The sequence below is a fragment of the Patagioenas fasciata genome, chromosome W, assembly GCF_037038585.1.
Source record: "Patagioenas fasciata isolate bPatFas1 chromosome W, bPatFas1.hap1, whole genome shotgun sequence".
In the NCBI taxonomy this organism is placed as follows: Eukaryota; Metazoa; Chordata; class Aves; order Columbiformes; family Columbidae; genus Patagioenas; species Patagioenas fasciata.
Genome location: NC_092559.1, coordinates 2,668,693 through 2,693,847, shown reverse-complemented (window position 1 = coordinate 2,693,847; position 25,155 = coordinate 2,668,693). Strand labels below are relative to the sequence as shown.

At 42.9% G+C, this 25,155-nt stretch overlaps 1 protein-coding gene across 1 annotated transcript in view; it reads left to right on the top strand.

The window, feature by feature from the left end:
• LOC136114487 (transcription factor RFX3-like) overlaps positions 1-23,318 on the top strand; it is an 88,839-nt gene extending 65,521 nt beyond the window's left edge. Inside the window, exons 12-16 of the mRNA XM_071801574.1 lie at positions 16,982-17,079; positions 17,367-17,517; positions 20,746-20,823; positions 22,068-22,140; positions 23,036-23,318. Coding sequence (XP_071657675.1) covers positions 16,982-17,079; positions 17,367-17,517; positions 20,746-20,823; positions 22,068-22,140; positions 23,036-23,318 — 683 coding nt within the window. The remainder of the gene's footprint in view (positions 1-16,981; positions 17,080-17,366; positions 17,518-20,745; positions 20,824-22,067; positions 22,141-23,035) is intronic.
• Positions 23,319-25,155: the final 1,837 nt, after the last annotated feature.

Genomic DNA, 25,155 nt, shown 5'->3' with positions numbered 1-25,155 from the left:
CTAAAGTGCCTCTATAGCAATGCATGCAGCATGGGTAACAAACAGGAAAAGATGGAAGTCACTGTGTACCTGGAAAGCTATGATTTAATCACTTTCACTAAAATATGATGGGATGAATCACATGACTGGAGATCTGCAACCGATGGCTATAAATTGTTCAGAAAGCACAGGCAAGGAAGGGGAGGGGGGGGGTTGCCCTCTATGTAAAAGAATGGATTGACTGCACAGAGCTGTCTTTGAAAAACAGCGATGAACACATTGAAAGGGAAAAGTAAACAAAGGAAACCTCATGGCTGGTGTTTACTACAGGCCACTTGATCAAGGGGAGGATGTCAAAGAAGCATTCTTACTTCACCTACAGGAAGCAACATGCTCAAGGGTTCCAATCCTCCTGGGGGACTTCAATCACCCTGACACTGGCAATCTTCCCACATCTCTCAAGACCTAGAACGTCAAGGCAGAGACTGGGGGAATAAAGTTCCTCCCATCACAGGAGAAAATCATGTTTGAGATCACCTACAGAACCTGAGCATAGACAAGACCATGAGACCTGATGAGATGCATGCCAGGGTCCTGAGGGAACTGTCTCATGTAGTTGTCAAGCCACTATCCATTATATTTGAAAAGTCATGGCAGTCAGACTACATCCCCAGTGACTGGTAAAAAGGGAAACATCAAGTCCATTTTTAAAAAGGGTAAAAATGAGCCTCACCTCTGTACCCAATAAGATCATGGAACAAATCCTCCTGAAAGATATGCTGAGGCATACAGATGACAGGGAGGTGATTCGAGACAGCCAGCATGGCTTCACCAAGGGCAAATCATGCCTGACTAATCTAGTGGCTTTCTACAATAGAGTGACTGCATCAGTGGACAAAGGAAGAGCTGCGGATTGCATCTACCTGGACTTCTGTAAGGCTTTTGATACAGGCCCCCATAACATTCTGGTTACGGAATTGGAGAGGTATGGATTTGGTGGATGTTCTGTTAGATGGATAAGGAACTGGCTGGATGGCCACGTCTGAAGAGTTACAGTCAATGGCTCAGTGTCCAAGTGGAAACCAGGGACGAGTGGTGTCCCTCAAGGATCCGTATTGGGACCGGTACTGTTTGATATCTTCAATCAACGACATAAGTGGGAATGAGTGCACCCTCAGCAAGTTTGCAGATGACATCAAGCTGAGTGATGCAGTGGATTTGCTTGAAGGAAGGGCCTGTCTCCAGAGGGACCTTGACAGGCTTGAGGAGTGGGCCCATGCAAACCATATGAAGTTAAAAAAGGTCCAGTGCAAGGTCCTGCACCTGGTTCGGGGTAAACCCCAGACTGGGGATGAATGGATGGAGAGAAGCTCTATGAAGAAGGACTTGGGGTACTGGTGGATGAAAGACTGGACATGAGCCGGCAATGTGCACTTGCAGTCCAGAAAGCCAATTGCATCCTGGGCTGCATAAAGGGAAGCGTGACCAGCAGGTCAATTCTCCTCCTCTGTTCCGCTCTCGCGAGACTCCACCTGGAGTACTGCATCCAGCTCTGGGGCATCCAGTTCTGTTAGAGTGGGTCCAGAGGAGGCCCACAAGGCTGTTCACAAGGGATAGGACAGGCGAGGTGGAGGTGTTGCACTGTATGTAAGGGAGAGGTTTGATTGTACAGCCCTTACAGTTAGCAGTGATGTGGTGGAGAGCCTCTGGGTGAGGATTAGGGGGATGGAAAACAAAGGAGATGATGTTGTGGACGTCTACTACCGATCGCCCAGCCAGGATGATAGCACTAATGAGTTATTCTATAGGCAATTAGGAGAAATCTCTTGATCGGTAGCCCTTGTCTTTATGGGCAACAAAGACGATTGAGGGAGGGGAGCATCTTCCTTATGAGGAAAGGCTGAGGGAGCTGGGTCTCTTTAGCTTGGAGAAGAGGAGACTGAGGGGTGACCTCACTAATGTTTACAGATATATAAAGGGTGAGTGTCACGAGGATGGAGCCAGGCTCTTCTCGGTGACAACCAACGGTAGGACAAGGGGTAATGGGTTCAAACTGGAACACAAGAGGTTCCACTTAAATTTGAGAAGAAACTTCTTCTCAGGTGAGGGTGACAGAACACTGAAACAGGCTGCCCAGGGAGGTCGTGGAGTCTCCTTCCCTAGAGACATTCAAAGCCCTCCTGGACGCCTTCCTGTGGAACCTCATCTAGGTGTTCCTGCTCCGGCAGGGGGATTGAACTAGGTGATCTTTCGAGGTCCCTTCCAATCCCTAACATTCTGTGATTCTGTGAAATTCCAGCTTCACAGGCATCAACTGGGAATATCATACTGTTGTGGTGAGCAGGGCTTGGAAATTCTTGAAGTTTGTAGGAGATAACTTCTTGTCACAAGTACTCACTGAGCCAACTAGGAAAGATGCCCTCCTAGACTTGTTGCCTGTGAACAGAGAAGGACTCGTGGGAGGTGTGATGGTAGGTGGCTGTCTTGGCCACAGTGAGTTTAAAGTTTTCGGTGCAATGAGAAAAAAGGTGAGCAGAGTTGCTATGCTGGAGTTCAAGAGAGCAAACTTTAAGCTACTCAGGAAGCTGTTTAGCAGTGTCCCCTGAGACCATGAGTGCTGGTCAGTTTTTAAGAACCACCTTTTAGAAGCACAGGAGCAGGCAATCCCCTTGTGTCAAAAGTCAAGCAAGCCGGGCAGAAGACCAGCTTGGCTGAACAGGCAACTCCTCGTGGAGCTCAAGATGAAAAAGAAATGGTATGATCTCTGGAAGCAAGGTCAGGCTTCGCAGGAAGATTACAGAGCTGTGGCTCATATATGCAGGGGGAAGACATGAAAGGCCAAAGCTCAGTTAGAGTTGAAACTGCTCAGTGTTGTGTCAGATAACAAGAAGGGCTCTTTTAAGTACGTTGATAGCAAGAGCAGGTCTAAGGAAAACATTGGACTGATACTTCTTGAAGATGGTCACCTGGCTAATAGGGATGAAGAAAAAGCGGAGACATTCAGTGCTTTTTCTGCTCAGTCTTTAGCAATACTGATAGACCTTGGGCTGCCCAGTCCCCCGAGTCAAAGAACCATGAGTGTGGGAACAGTGACTTTCCATTTGTGGACACTGAATTTCTAAGGGGCCAGCTGTATCAGTTGAATGTTCACAAGTCCATGGGGCCTGATGGGATTCATTCCAGAATACTGAAGAAGCTAGAAGATGTTATGGCAGGACTCCTCTCAATCGTCTACCAAAGGTCTTGGGAGTCTGGGGAGGTAATTGTTGATTGGAAGCTAACCAGTGTTATTCCAATTTACAAGAAGGGCGTGAGAGAAGACCCAGGAAACTACAGACCTGTTAGTCTAACCTCAGTTCCTGGAAAAATTATGGAGAAGATCATACTGGGTGCTACTGAAAGGCCTTTAAAGACCAATGCAATCATCAGGCACAGTCAACATGGGTTCACAAAGGGAAATTCCTGTCTAACTAATTTGATATCCTTCTATAATAAGGTCACCCACCTAGTGGATGAAGGGAAGGCAGTCTTTCTGGATTTTAGTAAGGCTTTTGATACTGTCCCTCACAGTATCCCATGAGATGAGCAGGTTCATGGTGTGCTGGGCGAAGAACTGGCTGAAGGGCAGGGCTCAAAGGGTTGTAGAGAATGGGGCTACATCTGGCTGGCGACTAGTCACCAGTGGTCTTCCTCAGGGCTCAGTTCTAGGGCCAGTTCTGTTCAGTATTTTTATAAATTATCTAGATGCACCATTAGCAAGTTTGCTGGCGATACCAAATTGGGAGGTGCTGTTGACTCTCTTGAGGGTCAAGAGGCCTTGCAGAGGGATCTAGATGGGAGCGTTGGGCAATCATCAATGGCGTGAAATTTAACAAGTCGAAATGCCAGATTCTGCACCTGTGGCAGAGTAACGCTGGGCACAAGTATAAATTGGGAGGAGGTTAGTGTTAGGAGTGGCTGGAGAGCAGCCCTGCAGAAAGGGATCTGTGGGTGCTGGTTGACAGCAGGCTCAATATGAGTCGGTAGTGTACCCTGGCAGCCAAGAGGGCAAACTGCATCCTGGGGTTTGCATTAGGAGCAACCTGATCTAGTGAAAGGTGTCCCTGGCCCACAGCAGGGGGAGGTTGGACCTTTAAAGGCACCTTCCATCCCAAACCATATGATGATTTGGTGATGATGATCCAGAGAGCTATGGCCCCTCCAACTACTGATGCTAGGACCCTCAGGCACTCCTGTAGCTGACACCACAGACCCTGGGGTGCCTACGTCCCCCAGTCTGACTCCAGTAGCTGGGCACCAAATTTCACTCTCACACACACAAGTCTCACCAGCAGCTGGCACCTGTTCCTTGCAGCACACATACACAGAGGACAGAGAGTGAGATTAAGCAGAGTAATAGTTAACAAAAGATTTTAAAAGTAGATACAAGAAAATAGGACAGACTGTGGTGATCAGGCGCAGGGCTCAGCCAGACAAGCGTACTGACTGGCCCTGTTTTACCCGTGACTGGCCTGGTTTATCCCCCTTTCTGTCTATCCCTCCTCTTTGTTTCTCCCTGCTTCCCCTTCCCCCTGCAAATCCCTTCATCAATTTTTATAGTTCTATCAATTCCTGCATCCCTCCCAGTTTGGTGTCTGGGATCCCCCCTGGTTTAACATCTTATCAGTTGCAAAGTTCAGGTTGATCTTCCTGGAAGTGGTGCCTGTAGTTTAAATTTCTTCCTAAGACATTTATTGCGTGTTTTGTCCGTTGTGTTAAATATTAAAAAGAAATTTCCTCTTTACAATCCAGTATAATCCTTGTAAAAACAAGTTTTATATCCTTTCTGTGGACCAAACAATAATTGCTTTATAAAGTTGGATTAATATTTTAAGACATAGAGTCTCAGCTATCCTTGTAGCTAGAAAAGTTTTTTTTGATACTGTAAATGACACCTTCTGCAATGATGACTTCAAGTGTAATCACAGAACCATAGAATACTTGAGTAGCTGAGGTTGGAAGGGATCTCTGGCGATCGTCTAGTCCAAACCCCCTCCCAACCCCCACTCAAATCAGGATCAACCAGAGCAAGTTGCTCAGGACATTGTCCAGTCAGGTTTTGAATATCTCCAAGGATGGAGACTCCATAAACTCTCTGGGCAACCTGGTCCAGTGTTTGACAACCCTTAGAGTAAAAAAGATTTTTCTTAAGTTCAAACGGAAGTTCCTGTGTTTCAGTTTGTGCCCATTCCCTCTTGTCCCGTCACTGAGCACCACTGAGAAGAGTTTGGCTCCATCTTCAATACACCCTCCCATCCCGTATTTAGACACACTGATAAGATCCCTTCTGAGCCTTCTCTTTTCCAGCCTAAACAATCCTGAGTCACCATCCCCAGAAGTATTTAAAAGACATGTAGATGTGGCACTTAGGTTTAGTGGTGAACTTGGCAGTGTTAGGTTAACGGTTGGACTCGATGATCTTTAAGGTCTTTTCCAACCTAAACAATTCTATGATTCTGTGATTCTGTCCCAGCTCTCTCAGCATCTCCTCCTACGGGAGATGCTCCGATCCTTTCATCACTGCAGTGGCTCTTCACTGAACTTGCTACAGTATGTCCATGTCTTTCTTGTACCGGGGAGACCAGAACTGGACACAGTACTCCAGGTGTGGCCTCGCCAGTGCTGAGTAGAGAGAAATTATCACCTCCCTCAACCTCCTGTCAACACTGTTCCTAATGCAGCTCAGGATACCATTGGCCTCCTTTGCTGCAAGGGCACATTACTGGCTCACATTCAGCTTGTTGCCCACCAGGACTCCCGTGTCCTTCTCCGCAAAGCTGCTTTCCAGCCAGCCAGACCCTAGCCTGTACTGGTGCATCATGTTATTCCTCCCCAGGGGCAGGACTTGACATTTCCTTTTGTTGGACTGCATGAGGTTCCTTTCTGCCCATTTCTCCAGCCTGTCAAGGTCCCTCTGAATGGCACAACAGCCATCTGGTCTACCGACCACTTCTCCCAATTCTGTGTCCTCTGCAAACTTGCTGAGGGTGCACTCTGTCACATCGTCCAGGTCATTAACGAAGTTGTTAAACAGTATCGGCCCGAGGATCAACCCTGGGGGACACCACTAGAGGCTGGCCTCCAGCTAGACTTTATGCTTCTGATCACAACTGTCTGGGCCTGGCAGTTCAGCCAGTTTTCAGTCCACCTTGCTGTCCACTTTTCTAACCTGTATTTTGTCAGCTTGTCTATGAGGATGTTATGAGAGACAGTGTCAAAAGCCTTGCTAAAGTCAAGATAAACAGCAGCCGCTGCTCTCCCCTCATCCACTAAGCTAGTTGACTCATTGTAGAAAGCTTATCAGATTGGTCAGGCATGATTTCCCATTCCTAAATCCATGCTGATTCCTACCAGGCACCTTCTTTGGAAATGGCTTCCAGGATTATTTTCTCCATCATCTTCCCAGGAACAGAGGTGAGGCTGACCAGCCTGTAGTTCCCCAGATCCTCCTCCTTGCCCTTCTTGAAGACTGGAGTGTCATTTGCTTTCTTCCAGTCCTCAGGAACCTCCCCTGATCACCATGACCATTCAAAGATAATTGAGAGTGGCCTTGTAATGACATCAGCCAGCTCCCTCAGCACTCATGGGTGCATCCCATCAGGTCCCATGGACTTGTGCATGTCCAATTTGTTTAAATGTTTCCCTAACTGGGTCCTCCTCTATTGAGGAGAATTCTTCCTTGCTGCAGACTTTCCCTCTGGTCTCAGAAGCCTGGGATTCCTGAAGGCAATCCTTACCAGAAAAGACTCAGGCGTAGAAGGCATTTAGTACCTTGGCCTTTCCCATGTCCTTTTCTCATCAGGTTCCCTGCCCCATTCAGCAGCAGGCCCACATTTTCTCTGGTCTTCATTTTGCTGCTGATGTACCTGTAGAAATCCTTAATGTTGCCCTTCACATCCCTCGCCAGTTTCAACTCCAGGTGGGCTTTGGCTTCCCTAACCCCATCTCTGCACACTTGGACAGTGTCGCTGCATTCCTCCTGGATCACTTGCCCCTTTTTCCAGCTCCTGTATGCTTCCTTTTCATGCTTGATTTTAGTCAGGATCTCCTTGTTCGTCCATGCAGACCCTTCACCTTTGCTTGATTTTCTGCTCATTGTGATGGACCATTCTTGAGCTTGGAAGAGGCAATCCTTGAATATCAAACAGGTCTCCTAGACCCCCTCTGCTCTCTAGGACTGTCTCACATGGGATTCTTCCAAGTAGGTCCCTCCACAGGCCAAAGTCTTCTCTCCTGAAGTTTGGAGTTGCGATCCTGCCATTTGCCTTGTTCCCTCCTCTCAGGATTCTCAACTCCACCATCTCATGGTCAATGCAGTCCAGGCTGCCCCCTAACCTTCACATCGCCAACCAGTCTGTAGGAATCATAAAAAAAAGCCTCATTGTTTGTAAGAATTGCGTCCAGCAGAGCATCTCCCCTTCAGCCCTCTTTTGCTGATTACAAGCTCCCTCTTTTCCATAACACCCTGCATCCTTCGCTTGCCAACTCATTCCACCACTCCCTCCCTTGATTGTGGGTCTTCATCTCCCTCCCCCATTATCCTCACCAGGTTGGCCAGCCTGTTGGTAAAGATGGTTTTGCCCCACTTGGTCAGGTGGATCCCACCTCTCTCCAGCAGTCTTCAATCCTCAAAGAAGGGTCCCCATGGCCATAAATTACAAATACCGATTGTCATCGCCAGCTGGGCAACCAACTGTTGACCCACAGGATCCTTCCATTCCTCCTCAAGCCCTTGCTTCTCCCTGGAAGGAGAACACTACTTGGACCATCATGCTCTTGGCCATTGCCTCCAGATGCATGTAGTCACGCTTGATATGCTCCAGATCTCCTCTGGCAGTAGTGTTGGTGCCCACATGAAGATTCGCAAGGAGTAATAGTCCGAGGGCTGGACAAACCTTGGCAGTATCTCCACAGCATCCCAGATCCCACTCCCAGCAAGCAGTAAACCTCCCATGACAGCAGGTCAGGTCAGCAGATGTGGGCCCCCATCCCCTACAGCATGGAGTCTCCTACTGTTATCACTTGCCACTTCCTTCTGGTGCTGCTGCATGGCTCAGACTTAGCTAGCTCAGATGCTTCACTGGATGGAGTTCCCAGACCCTCAACACTGCGAGGGTACTGAACCTGTTCTTTAGTTGGAGATATGCAGGTGGAGCAGGAGCCTTCTTCCTGTTGCCGGAAGTCACAAGCTTCCAGTCTTCGCCATTTCCTAACCCAATAAGCACAGACCACCTGATCCTCCTTCAATACAGCTGAGGGCTCAGGCTGCAGGGTCTTGGAAAAAGATCAGGTTGATCTCTTTCTCACCATCTCTGATATCGCACAGTCTGCTGACCTTTTCTTGAACCTCCTTGGCAACACAGATCCCGTACCACTGCACATGTCCTGCAGGCAAGGAAACTGTCTCCCTCTGTCCCAGCCTCAGTGAGAGACACCAGCCACTTGCTGTACTCTGAGAGTTGCATCCTCCCTCAGGAGCTTGGTCTGGATTGAGGCCTCTGACATTATAGGGATAATTGTTCCAATGGCTGGAGGTGGTGCCCTGTAATACATTAACACCATTGCTCAGGACGTGGATTCTGTTCTCTGCAAAGTTTCTGTCCCTCTTCTGAGCAAAGTGCTGCACCTGTTGGCTGTCTCTGTCAGCTATACTGTAAGAAGCAACTCGGGAACATATTTGTAAGTACTGCTTTGTAGAAATACCCCATCATAGGCAGTTTTCTTTTTTCCTGGAAAATCAGAAAGGTACCAAGATCAGCTGGCCAAAAAAAAAAAGGGTGGGGGGCAATGTGTTGAATTTAGTAAGGATGTAAACTGATAATTCTATTTATATGAGTTTAATCTTTTTTTTTTTTTTCTTTTCCTGACTTTCAGTATTTTGGGGGGGGGGGTGGGGGGGTGGGGATAATCCCCCAAGCCTACTCTGTCACATAACTTACTAATAAATATTACCATAAAAGAAATTAACAGTGAGGAAAAAACTTTTGAAAAACAAGCTCTAAGTAAAATTTGGCCAGTTGAAATTTTCGTGAAAACTTTTTAGTGCCCACAAAAATGAATGAAAAAACTACTGTGTAGGAAAAAGCCACATTTCTTTGTTTAAAAAGAAGTCAACCACTCTATACTTGAGCCGGGAGTAAAGTTGATTATTATCTAATGATGCTAGCAAAAGAGCCACTGTGTTTTAGTGGCAATAGATCCTTTTCCCTGAGAATGGCCTTTTTATCTCTTTGCAAGTGACAGGATCAAGAGTAACCAACTTGTTTGGGAGTTCCTATTCCAGACAGAGAAGTTATGTTCAACATATTTTTCACATTGTATTTCTCAATTTCAGCAATTACAAGTACCGGAAAGACTGCAAAATCTTGTTATTTGTGAAATTTGTGTAGGAGAGAGATTTCAGATGCGAACCAAAGCTTGTTGAATGCCTATCCAAAAATAAATGTTCTCCTCGTAACTTTTTTTGCTACATCATTTAGTGTGTGTTTAGTAACACTTTACAATCAGAATGAACTTACTTAGGCCATTTATTTTGCACCAGATTGTTCTTAAGATTCTCTGGAAGAGGTTTTTGACAGTTTTGATGATAGCCAGATCAACTTGAAGAATGTTTGGAGCATGTAGGTGCTTAGGCTTTTGATAATGGCTGGGTATGTTAGCCACTATTTACAGGACAGAGGACAACAACATTTTTTAATTTAATGTATCATTTTCAGAGCTCATTAGAAATTTGTGATCATTCCATACATCACTTTTGTCTAATAACATAGTGTTTAGCTAGAAAAAGGGAATATTCTTTCTTCAGAATTTAGAATTCCTCTTTCTTCATAGCTAAAGACACTATTTTTTTTTTTTTTTAAATCAGGATGACACTGAGCTGCTTCTTTCCACACTTAGTTTTTAAAACAGATCATCCTGTAATACAGTGGGGTGAAAAAGATCTTAGGTGTTTTACACAGCATTTGTCCAGGAAAAAAAAAAAAATAAATTCCTTAAAGAACTAAACATCGTTGACCCATTATTTACAGTATTCCTTATACTGACTTTTTCTTATTCCACAGGTAATAATTTAACAAGTGAATGCTTAGTTAATTAGTAAGTGATACAAACAATGTTTATATAGTAGCATAAGTGGGTTAGATGATTGACAGTGCAAAAGAGCATTGTTCTTTTGCCTGGAAACCTCAAGAAAGAAGGAAAAAACCAAACCAACCAACCGAAAAAACCCAAACAAACACCAACCAACCAACCAACAAAAAAAAAACAACCAAAACACTCTGTTCCATAGAGCTAATACGAAGTTTTATAAATCCAAATTAAATTTCAGATGAGCATCCACATTTGGGGGGAGTTAAATAAACTAGTTATCATTACAAATTTGAAGAAAAGGATGCTGTGAAAAATAAAATATTTCTTTCTTTTTAAGCAATTTTGCTAACTTTGCTAGTGGAAGTTCTTAATTACAGGATTCATCGGTTGCTCAGGTTGAAAAAGGGCATTTCTCATATCAGGTGACTTCCATTCACCATTAATTCTTACTCTACCAAACATGGTGTTTTTCCTCATAAACAAAATTCAGTCTTTATTTGGACTGTTTCTTCTTAGACGTAGTGGAAAACAAACACCACATAAACAAAAAACATGTAAAGATAACATGATTCCCCTTTTCTAGTTTTGTCTTTTTCGTTAATGTAGCAGCATTCGTTCTCCGCCACCAAGATTTCACAGCAGTAAGAGCAATCCTACCTTCTGTTAGTTAAACACATTCATATATTGCTTATTGATACTGTCTTTGAACACTAGACATTGCATTTTGTTCTTCAGAACTAAAATAAACAGCATGTTGGCAATGGTTCAGGGTACTTCGAGCTTACTTGAGGAAACTGCAGTATTGCAATAATTGCCATTTTGTGCAGGGTTTTGCTCTTTAAAAGCAAAAGCACTTAGGGAAAAATTGAAGGCAGAAAATTCATGATGAAAGTTTTCAGGAGACAGGAAACAGTTGTTGCAATTATCGATGTACCTACCTGTAGGAATGCCAAAAAGAATTTTCACTGCTGATCATAAGACACTTTCAAGAAACTTAGGTGAAGTGGTCAGTTCTGTTTGTTAAATTAGAAACTAAATCATTGTTACATAATATAGAATCAAAGAATAACTCAGGTTGGAAGGCACCTCAGAAGGTCTCTAGTCCAACCTCCTGCTCAAAGCATGGTCAATGCTGAATTTGGATGAATTTGCTCAGGGCTTTAACCAGTCAGGTCTTGAAAATGCCTAAGGACAGAAACTACACAAACCTCTCTGGGCAACCAGTTGTACTGCTTAACTGTCCTCCTGGGTTGCCTGTGCCCTGCTTTGTTGTCCCTCTAGCAGATATTGGGGTTCTTCAAGTCTCTCATGAGAACCAGGGCCTGTGAACATGAGGCTTATTCCAGTTGCCTGAAGAAGATCTGTATTGGCTTTATGTGGCAAGTTTTTGGTAGAGGTAGAGGAGCCTAGGGAAGAGAAGGCTTGGGGTGAGGGGGATCTTATCAATGTACATGAATAGGAATGTACATGAAGGGAAGGTGCATAAAAGATTGAGCCAGGCTCTTTTCAGTGGTGCCTAGTGACAGGACAAGAGGCAATAGGCACAAACCGAAATACAGGAGGTTCCATCTGAACATCAGGAAACACTTTTTCACTGTGACAGTGACTGAGCACTAGAACAGGTTGCCCAGAGAGATTGTGGAGTCTCACTCCTTGGAGATATTCAAAAGCCATCTGGATGTGTTCCTGGGCAACTGGCTTTAGGTGTCCCTGCTTGAGCAGGGGTATGGGCAAGAGCACCTCCGCAGGTCCCCTCAAACCTCTGCCATTCTGTGATTCTCTAAAAAAATTAAAAGCTTGCTGCCAACACCAGCCAGACACCCAATTGTTGACCTGCAGGATCCATCCACTCATCCTCAAGCTCTTTCCCCTCACCAGGAAGAGCAAGAATAACATCACCAAGGCACCCATGTCCTTGACCATTGCCCTCAGAGTCATATAGCCACACTTGACACTTTCCAGGTAGGTCTCCCTTGGCAGTATCATTGGTGCTCACATGGAAGAGCAGCAGAGATTAATAGCCTGAGGGCCAGAGAAGCCTTAGGAGTTTTTCAATAGTATCCCACACCCAAGCCCTCAGCAAACAAACCTCCCTAAACAATTGATCAAATCAGCACATGGGAGTCTCCGCTCCCCTTAGGAGTCAGTTATTCATTACTGCATGACCCAGGTTCCACCAGCATGGATGCTTTGTTTGACAGACCTCCCAGCTCCTCATCTTCTGTGAGGTCACTGATTCTATTTTGTAGTTGCAAATCTTCAGGTGGAAAAGAAGAACTTCCTCTTTGTGCCAGAAGTTACAAGCTTCCACCCTCATCATGGGAGTCTCCACTTCCCAAGCCAAAAAGCACAAACTGCTCCTGCTTCTCCTTCAGTGCAGTTGGGAGTTCAGGCTCTTGAAGCTACAGGATTCCAGAGGAGAACCAGTTCATCTGTTTCTCATCATCTCTTATGCTGTGCAGTCGGCTGACCTCCTCCCATAGCTCCTTTACTTGGCAACACAGATCCTCAACAAGCGCACACCACCTGCAGACTATAAGACTCTCTTCTGCTGCCCCACTATCAGCAAAACCCCAGGCACATCCTACAGCCTGAGACCTACAGAACTGTATCCTTCTGGAGCTCCATCTAGGCCAAGGCCTCTGACATTCCAGGGACAGTTGCTCTAACAGCTCCTGGGGACCATGTCATGTAACACGTCCCCACCATTGTTGAGGATACAGACACCATCCAGAGTAAAGCTACTAGACCCCATTCACTACAAACTGCTGATTCTGCTCATTGTGCTTTAGACTGGCACTTATATAGGTCACTCCCTAGTATTTGCTGAAAGGGTGCTTGACTGTCCCTAATCAGGAGTCAGCTGGAACAAAAGCTCAGTGCCCTCTTTAATCAAGAACAGCTGACAGAGCCTGCTAGAACTGCTAGAGCTTGCTAGAAATAATAATCTCCTGTATCTATGAAGATGCCATTAAGGAGCACTTAAACCTTTTAGATGTACACAAGCCCATGGGACCAGATGGGGTGCATCCAAGGGTGCTGAAGGAGCTGACTGATGTCATTGCAAGGCAGCTCTCTATCATCCTCAAAAGGTCACAGCAACTGGGGGAAGTTCATGCTGAATGGAAAAAGTCATATCACACCCATCTTCAAGGACAAAAAGGAGTATACTGGAAACTACAGGCCAGTCAGCCTCACCTCAGTCTCTAGAAAGGTTATGGAACAAAGCTTCCTGGAAGCTATTTGTAAATACATGAAGGACAAGAAGGTGACTGAGAGCAGCCAACAGGGATTTACCAAGGGCAAATCATGCCTGACCAAACTCATTGCTTTCTATGATGAGGTGACTGGCACTGTGGACAAGGGGAGGCAACGGATGTTGTATACTTTGACTGAAGAAAGGCCTCTGACACAGTCTCCCATAATCTCTTTATCACCAAATTGTTCAGATATGAGCTGGATAAGTGAATGATAAGGTGGCTAGAAAATAGCCTAGACTGCTGGGCTCAAGGAGTTGTGATCTGTGGTGCAAAGTCCAGCTGTGGGCCAGTAACTGGTAAGGTCTCTCAGGGATCAGTACTGGGACCAATACTGTTTAAGATCTTCATTAGTGACCTGGATGATGGGACAGAATGCACTCTCGGCAAGTTTGCAGATGACACCAAACCGGGGGGGGCCACTCAATATGCTGCAAGTCAGAGGGACCTGGAAAGGCCAGAGAAATGGACTGATGGGATCCTTATTACGTTTAACATGGATAAATGCCAAGTCTTGCATCTGGGATGGAATAACCCCATAACCCCATGCAAAAACATAGACTGAGGAGCTGACTGTCTACAAAGTAACTTTGCAGAGAAGAACCTGGGAGTCCTGGTGGAAAGCAAGTTGAATATGAGCCAGCAGCATTTTGGTTCTTTGTTAGATTTGTGTGTCTACCACCATACTTTCTTCTTTCCATCCACTGGTCCTTGCAGCAAAGAAGGACAAATGCATCCTGGGCTCTCTTATCAAGGATGTAGCCAGCAGGTTAAGGGAAGTGATCCTTACCCTCTGTTTAGCACAGGTGAGACTGTATCTGGAGTCCTGTGTCCAGTTTTCGGCTCCCTGGTACAAGAGAGACATGGAACTTACTGGAGCGAGTCCAGCAGAGGACCACCAAGATGGTCAGGGGGCTGGAGAACATGACATGAGGAGAGGCTGAGAGAACTAGGCCTGTTCAGCTTGGAGAAGGCTCAGGGGATACCTTTTTGCTCTCTACCTGATGGGAGGGTACAGAGAAGATAGAGCCAGACACTTCTCAGAGTCGCACAGCAATAGGACAGGAAGCAATGAACGCACATTGGAATATGGGAAGTTCTGATTAGATATTAGGAAAATACTTTTTTTCAATGAAGGTGGTCAAATACAGGAACAGGTTGCCCAGAAAGGGTGCGGAACTTCTGTCCTTGGAGGTGTACACGACTTGATGGGACAAATTCCTGAGCAACATGATCTAATTAGACATTATTTGAGCAGAGGGTTGGACTAGATCACCTCTGGAGATCCCTTATAACCTACATTTTTCTGTGGTAAATTATCAACCATCATACTAAAACAGTTTACTGGTGGATGAAATAGCACTACAAGTTATGTTGTGCCAGCCAGTTCCTCCTTCCATCTCCTTTTAAGGTACTATCTACAAATGAAATCATTAGCAGTTGTATCAGGAAAATCATATAGGCATCGTCTCCTCTATAGAGACAACTTTTCTGGGCTGTTTATCCGGTCAGTGGTTTTATTTTTGTTTTGGTTTTTAAAGTTCTTTTCCCCAGACAACCATGCATTTTTACTCTGTTGGATTTGCATGTCTACCACCATACTTTCTTCTTTCCACCTACTGGTTCTTGGCTCTTGCCTTTCCAGTCACTTCCAGCAGCTCTTTATCTAAGACCAGAACCCTTTCCTGCTTATTGGATCACAGTCCCAGTCTTCTTAACCAACCAACTCATGTTTTCCTTTCCCTCTCGATAACTGGCCCTAGCTGCTGTTTTGATGTGTAAATGATTTCTTGGGAGGGGTTGAGGGTTGTGTTAGAATCAGGCTAACACATGGCCATAAAAGGAGAATGAAAGAATATCCATGTTAATAGTCATAGAACACTTTCCATTCCCACCACAGGTTTAGTACTTGCTTCTTTCTCTTTTTTAATAGGATAGCTTCCTTCAACCATATATCCTAGGCTCTGTATATGGAAAAGAATAGACTCTTTGTTCATAGATTAGGTACTAGAACCCAGAGTTGATAGAATTAATAGCAGAAGCAGCAGCTACAAGGAGATGCCCCATTTAAGACCACCTGAAGCATATCCATTGGTCTTTGGAGAATTTAACATATAAATAGGGTAAACCAAACATAATCCTCTGCTTCACACGTTTGAGCTATAAACTCAGGCAAAATTTAATGAACTGCAATAAACCACACACTCCCAACATCACTGCTCAGTTTCAAGTTCATAATTGAAAGAGTAGAAGAAAAAGTAAGTAATATAAGTAAGTTGATATAATTAATAGCATACCAGGCATACCAGTTTCCCCCAAAGGGCGCGAAAGCTTTCCCATAATGCAGATCTCCTGACACTTCCTTAGTTATGTGCACATGCTTGAAGCCGTCCACTTTCAACCCGGTTTTGTTGATTGTGAGGTCCTTCTTGTTTACCCCACATCATTTACTTGCCCATCCAGTCTATGACTTCCTCACTTGACTGTTGGTCATCCCTTCCCCATCATTCCTAGTGTAAAGCTCTCTTTACCAGGTTGGACAGCCTGTTGGCAAAGCTGTTCATGCCCCACTCGGTCATGTGGATCCTCTCTCTCCCTAGCAGCCCTCCATCCTCAAAGAGGATCCCATGGTCATATGGCACAAAGTCTAGTTGGAGGCCAGTAAATAGTGGTGTACCCCAGGGGTCAATACTGTTCAACTTCTTCATTAGTGATCTGGGCAGAGCATACTCTCAGCAAGTTGGCTGATGACACAAAACAAGGAAGAGTGACTGATACATCACAGGGTTGTGCTGCCATCCAGAGGGACCTTGACAAGATGGAGAAATGGGCTGATGGGATCCTCATGCAGTTCAACAAGGGAAAGTGACAAGTCCTGCCCTTGTGGAGGAACAACCCCATGCACCGGTACATGCCAGGGGTCCAGCCAGCTGGAAAGTAGCTTTGCAGAAAAGGACCTATGGATCCTGGTGGACACCGAGTTGAACGTGCCCTTGCTACAACGAAGGCTAATGGTATCCTGGGCTTCACTGGCAGCAGGTTGAGGAAGGTGATCCTTCCCCTCTAGTCAGCACCGGTGATGCCACACTTGGAGTCCAGTGTCCAGTTCTGGGCTCCCCAGTGCAAGAGAGACATGGACATACCGGAGAGAGTCCAACAAAGGGCAATGAATTGGTACCACTTAGCTGTCCTTAAGGTGAAAAACCTTCTCCTATCAAGTCAGGTCCTCTCTTTTTTCAGTTTATGCTTGCTGTGTATCACCCTCCTGCCATGCATCATTATAAACAATCTGACTCGGTATTCTTGATACCTTGTCTGTATTGAAACACTTCTATTAGGTCCCTCCATAACTTTCTCTTTTCCAGGCTGAGCAAACCTAGTTCTTTCAGCCTCTCCACATAAGGTATGTGCTCCAGGACTATGTCAGTGGCCCTCTTGCTCCAGTTTATCAACATCCTTCTTGTATTGGAAGGAATCCGAACTTAGACTGGATAAGTCTCTGAGTCAATAAATGCAGCAGATCTCAGTGTGGAATATTTAAATACTGAGGATGCAAAAGGTTTCAAGAGATGCACCTTGCCATCTTTTACATTTTATTTTTGTTCTTAAATGTTTAGGTGCCTTGACCCAAGCCATTCGCAATTTTGCAAAAAGCCTTGAAGGTTGGCTTTCCAGTGCCATGAACAATATTCCACAGAGAATGATACAAACCAAGGTAAACAAAGTTTTCTGCCATTTTCTTCAGTTTTTGCAGTTGTACACTAGATGTCATTTTAACTTTTATGCTAAATGTCATATTTAGATTGAACCTCAAACATGAAACATGGTATTGGAAATAACTTTTTTTTGGCCAAATAAATTAATAGGAAAAACTGTTTCATTATTTGTGAATTGCAATATCTGAGGGCTCATAAATTAACACAGCAAATTTAAAATTAAAATAGATGAAACAGAAGACCTTTTGATATTACAATGTGTTAAGATAAATTGATTTCTTCATAGGTTGCTGCTGTAAGTGCCTTTGCCCAGACTTTGAGAAGATACACATCTCTTAATCACCTGGCTCAGGCAGCTCGAGCTGTGCTTCAAAACACTTCTCAGATCAACCAGATGCTCAGCGACCTTAACCGTGTTGATTTTGTCAATGTACAGGTACCTGTGTCTTTAAAAACACTTTTATTTCCCCCAAATTTTAATTTTTTATTGTTACTTCTTATTATTCCATCAAGAAAGAAAAGTGGGAACATTCTGCTGATTGTAATACATTCAGTGATTCCGTTGAAACTTTCCAGCTTACACTTTGGCTGTAAGGAAAATAAAACCTCAGAACCATTATCTATTTCTATTTTCTCTGAAGGCTTCTTATCTTTCAGACCATGCATTCTGACAATTTTTATTTAATGCAGATGAAAGTGTAGAGTACATGTGTTCTTAGAATGAACAGCATGAACAATGCCTGAAGATGAAATCTTGGATAGTAGCATAGCTTCTGATCATACAGAATATTGATCATACAGCACTATTTTTAGTAAAGATTGTTTCATTACATTTATTTTTATTTCAAAGACAATGTAATTATATATTTTCTTTAATTGTTTGTGTTTACATTTCCAACCTTTCCTAAGTAACTGTTTAGAATGAGTCAAGGGGATATATTTAGAGGTAACCAGAAAAAGAGGGAGGGAAGGTCTTCCCTGAGCAACTTCAAAGCCCTCCTCTGAGTGTGTGTGTGAGTTGTACCATATAACCTCTAGAGGTCTCTTTTGACCTAAATTATTCTATGATTTTCATTTTGCACATGGGAAAAAGGATCTTGATGGCAGAAAAGCATGTTTATTGCATCAAGAAATGTTCAGGAAATAGAAGAGTCTAAGAGAGAAGCAAAAGGACATATTCTCGTTCCTCTCCCTTTCTTCCTTCCTTTGGAAAAAAATTAAATATGCATTTCATTGCACTAAACACAGTAAAGAAATTACATAATTGTTTTCTGTAAGTAATGACTGCAGCTGCCTCAGCAATTTAGGAAATTGCCAGTAGAATTTCAACTAGAAGAACAGGAGGCCCACATGAAGACTTCTTTATTACACAAATGATCATTTAAAGACAAATTCAGATAATCCTTCCTATCAGCGTAACTTAAAACTCGTCTATGAACTTAAGTTTTTTCCCCTCCCAAAAAAATGCTGCATATGTAGCTTCACACTATATCCAACTGTAACAATTACCTGAATTCATTTTAGATTAATTCAAGTGATATGAATTCAACTTGTTTTCACCCAAATAATGAATTAAAATTAAAAAAAAATAAAGTTTTTGTTCAAATATTTTTCTTTGCCCATATGATGTCATTAAAAGAATGTGCATTTAACTTCATACTTTAGTAAACATTCTAATTTTGATCAATAACCAACTTACATAGTTCCATTTGTGTAGACTGTGTCACTTCCTTCTACATACTGAACCTGGGCTGGGTAGACATGCTGTACCTGTTGCACAGTCTGTACTTGCTGTACCTGCAAAAAAAAGAATACCAGAAATATAGGATAGTTTACCTTATAAAAAGAATGATTAGTGCTTCAGTGCATCTAATGGTTTCTAAACAGTACTCTCAGTCATGGGGCACCCCTGTTCTCACAATTAATAAACACCACGGAATATAATATTGTGCTGTAAGTCTGTAAGAGGAGTACTAACATTGGGGATGCATACCCTTGAGAGTATGGGTATTTTCAATGCCAAAGACAGAACCATCTGGAAAGCACAAGATCTATTAGGTTGGTGCAAAAGTAACTGCAGTTTTTGCATTGTTGAAATTAGCCATTTGATATTGGAATACATTCTTAAATAAATGTTGTTATGTTATACATCATATTAATGGGCTTTTCTGGCTTTATGTTTTTCTGCTACTGACATTACTTACTATTTATTTTATATTTATTGTAGACTGTGGAAATTATGTTAGACAAAAAGCAAATTCAAGCAATTTTCTTATTTGAGTTCAAATGGGTTGTAAAGCAGCAGAGACAACTCGCAACATCAGCAACACATTTGGCCCAGGAACTGCTAATGAACTTACAGTGCAGTGGTGGTTCAAGAAGTTGTGCAAACGAGATGAGAGCCCTGAAGATGAGGAGTGTAGTGGCTGGTCATCAGAAGCTGACAACAACCAATGGAGAGCAATCATCAAAGCTGATCCTCTTACAGCTACAGGAGAAGTTGTCAAAGAATTCAACATCGACCATTTTACAGTTGTTTGGCATTTGAAGCAAAGTGGAAAGCTTGATAAGTGGGTGCCTCATGAGCTGACCAAAAATCCAAAAAATCGTTGTTCTGAAGCGTCATCTTCTCTTATTCTACGCAACAACGAACCATTTCTCAATTGGACTGTAACATGTGATGAAAAGCGGATTTTATATGACAACCGGCGATGACCAGCTCAGTGGCTGGACTGAGAAGAACCTCCAAAGCACTTCCCAAAGCCAAACTTGCACCCAAAAAAGGTCATGGTCCCTGTTTGGTGGTCTGCTGCCAGTCTGATCCACTACAGCTTTCTGAATCCCGGTGAAACCATTACATGTGAGAAATATGCTCAGCAAATCAATGAGATACACCAAAAACTGCAAGGCCTGCAGTCAGCATTGGTCAACAGAAAGGGCACAATTCTTCTCCATGACAATGCCTGACCACACGTCACACAACCAATGCTTCAAAGTCAAACGAAATGGGCTACAAAGTTTTGCCTCATCTGCCATATTGACCTGACCTCTCGCCAACCGACTACCACTTCTTCAAGCATCTTGACAACTTTTTGCAGGAAAAATGCTTCCACAACCAGCAGGATACAGAAAATGCTTTCCAAGAGTTCATCGAATCCTGAAGCACAGATTTTTACGCTACAGGAATAAACAAACTTATTTCTCGTAGGCAAAAATGCGTTGATTGTAATGGTTCCTATTTTGATTAATAAAGATGTATTTGAGCCTAGTTATAATGATTTACAATTAATGGTCTGAAACCGCAATTCCTTTTGCACCAACCTAACAGAAAAATCAGTAGTTTGCTGATTTTTCATGTGAACCATTACATAAACTGACAATGGTCTGCCATCCCTTAACAGCATTCCTGAACTATAATTTCCCAAATTCAAAAAATACATCTCTTATCATTAAGGCAAGATAAAACTATGTACAATTAATGAAATAATCAAGTGCAGTGCCTTAAAAAAAAAGAAAAAACAAAACAAAACAAAACAAACCACCACCCCCACCACTAACCAAACCAAAACAAACAAAACCCAAAACCAAAACAACACCACCCCAAAACAACAACAACAAAAAAAAAGTCAAACAAACAAAAAAACCACAACACCCAAAAACAAACAAACAAAAGAGTTGGATATGCGAAGCTTTCTGTTCTCAAAGAAAAAAAATCCATCTTAATACATCAATTTCTGGAATACGTTTGGAAAGCAGCGCATGCTGTAATGTTAATATTTAGCTAAATGACCAATATTACTTCATGACTTTTTCATATGTAAAATCTTATTTTGCATTAAGCTCCAATTTTGATTAGCAAAAGTGTGTATGTCCAGTTTAATTATACAATTATTTCTGAATGCTATGGTCATATTTTATGCTGAATGGGAAGATTTGTTTTGTGCAACTTTTGATGCATGGACACACCTTCTAAAATTGATTAGACGCTTGTTTTTAATTTTACTCTTCAAATTCTTCTGTATGCATTACATAAATCATAAAGTCAATGAGATTACTTTAAAATCCTTATCAGCTTGCTACCTCATGGTTAAGAGTGCATGTTAAAATAGGAATGATACATGAGTGGAAAATCATATTTGAGGAAACATAAGACAAAGAAAATGTTTGCAGGATGTTAAATGTCATTTACTTATGCTCTTCAAGTTTTGGCCTTACTTTTGCTACTTTTTACTTGCACATGTATAGCTTTCTCCCTTTACTATTCAAGGTGCCAAAAATGACAATTGCTGTGTTGTTTGAAAACACCTGTGAAGCCACTGCCACCACACTCAGAAGGGAATCTTAGTTTTTCATTAAGGACATTTTTTTTCTTCATTTGGAGCACCATATCAGACTTTCATGAAAGTAATAGTTATATTGTCAGTGTCTAAAGAAAATATTTATTTTAGCAGAAAATAATCTAGACATTGAGAAATTATTCCCTCCATAACTACAGGAAAGGATTTTAAAAAATAAATTATTTCTTCTGAATTTTTCATCTGTACATAAAGTAGTCTGCTCCTAAAACACTTCTAATTTTCCTCTCTGAAACCTTACATGACTTCTTTCAAAATAAGACTCAACTGAAAAAATACAATCCAATATAATCACAAAAAAGTCCAAAACAGATTAAATATTCCGTGAAACAGTATTATTGGAAAGAGTAACACTAAAAGATAAGTAATATCTTATTGAAAATATATGCTGATTTAAACTGTCTCATTTTAAATTTTTTAAGCAAAGTTTAAGAAGAGTTAACCACACTAAGCCTTCTATAAAGCTGAACTAAGTCCAAGCATCACAGAAGCTTCATTTACAAAGTTAGTATATTATTAGAAAGACTTTATCCTAATGGGCCCTGATAGGATGCACCCATGAGTGCTGAGGGAGCTGTCTGATATTATTGTAAGGCCACTCTTAATAATCTTTGAATGACCATGGCAATTAGGAGAGGTGACCAAGGACTGGAGGAAAGCAAAAATCAGTCATGTCTTCAAGAAGGATGACCCGGGGAACTATAGGCCAGTCAGCTTCACCTCAATCCCTGGAAAGGTGATGGAGCAACTAATCCTGGGAACCATTTCCCAGCACATGAATGACAACAAAATAATCAGTAGTCAGCATGAATTCACCAAGGGAAAGTCACACTTGACAAACTTAATAACTTTCTACAATGAAATAACTGACCTGGTAGACCAGGAGAGAGCAGTGGATATAGTCTACCTAGACTTCAGGAAGACCTTTGACACTGTCTCCCATAAGGTTCTCATGGAGAAGCTGTTGAAATATGGGCTGGATGAGCAGACAGTGAGGTGAACTGAAAACTGGCTGAATGGCCAGGCCCAGAAGGTGGTGAACAGTGGCACAAAGTCTAGTTGGCCCAGAAAGCTGCAGCTGTTTAGTCCAGAGGCTGAAGGGGGAATCTCATTATGTGTATAAATACCTGAAGGGAAAGTACAAAGAAGATGGAGCCAGGCTCTTTTCAGTGGTGCCCAGTGAATGCGCAAGAGGCAATGGGCGTGAACAGAAACAAAGAGGTTCCATCTGAACATCAGGAAACACTTTTTCATTGTGAGGGTGACTGAGCACTGGAACAGCTTTCCCAGGGAGGTTGTGGATTTTCCCCCCTTTGGAGATATTCAAAAGCTCTCTTCACATGTTATTAGGCAATCAGCTCTAGGTGACCCTGCTTGAGCAGGGGGGATGACTTCCAGTGGTCCCTTCCAACCTCAGCCATTCTGTGATTCTGTAATAGAGATTTAACTTAGAGATCAATATAAAAGCCCTAATTCAGCAAAAGCCTTTCAGTGCCACAAAGTCTAGTTGGAGGCCAGTGAATAGTGGTGTACTCTAGGCGGTCAATACTGGGTCCAGTCCTGTTCAACATCATCATTAACGATCTGGATGATGGGGCAGAGTATACGCCCAGTCATTTGATGATGACACCAAACTGGAAAGAGTGGCTGATACATCACAGGGTTGTGCTGCTATAGAGAGGGACCTCAACAAGATGAAGAAATGGGCTGACAGGAACCTCATGAAATTCAAAAAGGAGAAGCATCAAGTCCTGTACCTGGGAAAGAATAACCCCATGCACCAGTACAGGCTAGGGGCCGACCAGCTGGAAAGCAGCTTTGCAGAAAAGGACCTGGGGGTCCTGCTACCTGCAGTCTGGAGGAAAGTGTCATTTAAAGGTTAAAGGCATCACCATAAATGCAACAAAGAAAAGATCACTTTTGAGGCACTGAGGGATCTTGTGTTGGATTACAGCACAAATCCAGACATTGATGACCCTAGAAGACTGATAGAACAGTGCTCTGTCGTCAGGAATAAGCAGAAATGGCCAATATAAACCAGGCCCCTCCAGAAGACATATAAGGTGGTTTACGACAAGAGTACTGACTAAAAATTTTAACAGCCTCCTCTATTCTGGCAGGGCCTAGCAACTGCAGGAAACGTTATTTTGTAAAAACTCTTTTGGAGAATACCATTCAGAGAGATATCAACAGGCTGTAGAAATGAGCTGACAGGAACCTCATGCAGTTCAACAAGGAGGTGTGCCAAGTCCTGCCCCTGGGGAGGAACAACCCCAAGGAATCGTACATGCCAGTGGGGGCCAGCCAGCTGGAAAGCAGCTTTGCAGAACAGGACCTGCAGGTGTTGGCGGACACCAAGCAGAACATAAGTCAGCAGTGTGCCCTTGCCAAAAAGAGGGTTAATGGTATCCTGGGTTTCATTAGGCAAAGTATTGCCAGCAGGTCCAAGTAGATGATCCTTCACCTTTATTCAGCACCAGTTGAGTACTGTGTACCTTGAGTCCTGTGTCCAGTTCTGGGCTCCCAGATGAGAGAGCTGGGACTGTTTAGCCTGGGGAAGAGAAGGTTTCGAGTGAGTGGGATCTTATTAATGCATATAAATAACTGAAGGGAGGGTCCATAGAAGATTGAGCCAGGCTCTTTTCAGTGGTGCCTAGTGACAGGACAAGAGGCAATAGGCACAAACCGAAATACAGGAGGTTCCATCTGAACATCAGGAAACACTTTTTCACTGTGACAGTGACTGAGCACTAGAACAGGTTGCCCAGAGAGATTGTGGAGTCTCACTCCTTGGAGATATTCAAAAGCCATCTGGATGTGTTCCTGGGCAACCAGTTCTAGGTGTCCCTACTTGAGCAGGGGTATGGGCAAGATGATCCCCAAAGGTCCTTTCCAAACTCAGCCATTCTGTGATTTCAGCCAATTATAAACTTAGTAGGGATGAACTTTGAGCAAATACACAAAGATCAGCATTTAAATTCATGTTAAGTGCCCAATGCTTAAACATTTTGTTGAAACTTCAGGGTGGTGGGTTTTTTGGGTTTTTTTGGTGGTGGGTTTTTTTTTGTTGTTGTTGCTTTTGGTGTTTTTTTTTTCTTTGTTTTTGTTGTGCTTTTTTTTTGTGTGTGTGTGTGTGTGTTAAAAACAGAAAAAGGGAAATTTATTCTGAGGTACATTATAAGTAGAAGTGATATAATGGAATTATGAGACATTAATTAAGTCTGTATACCAGGAAAAAATATTAGTGAAATGTATGAGTTAAACAACACTGCAAAGAACATGCAGAAAAATTCATCAGCTTAAATTTTAAAACTAAACAAAATGCTAGAAATTTTAATTTAGACAACAGTGATTCACTAGCACAGAAACAGACTTACATAATTTAACAAGTTATTCTCAGTTTTAATATTTTTTATTTTGAAATTGTAAAGCCAACTTATGTTGAAAAAGAACATCAGATTTCACCCAAAGAACATAAAACACTGACAGCTGAATGGAGGGGAAATGGAGAGGGAGGTGCTGATCTCTCCTCCCTGGTATCCTGTGACAGGACAAGTGGGAATAGTTTAAAGCTGCATCAGGGGAGGTTCAGACTAGATATTAGGAAACATTACTGAGAGAGTGGTCAAACACTGGAACAGACTTCCTAGAGAGGTGGTCGATGCTCCATGCCTGTCAGTGTTTAAGAGGTATTTGGACAATGCCCTTAATAATATGCTT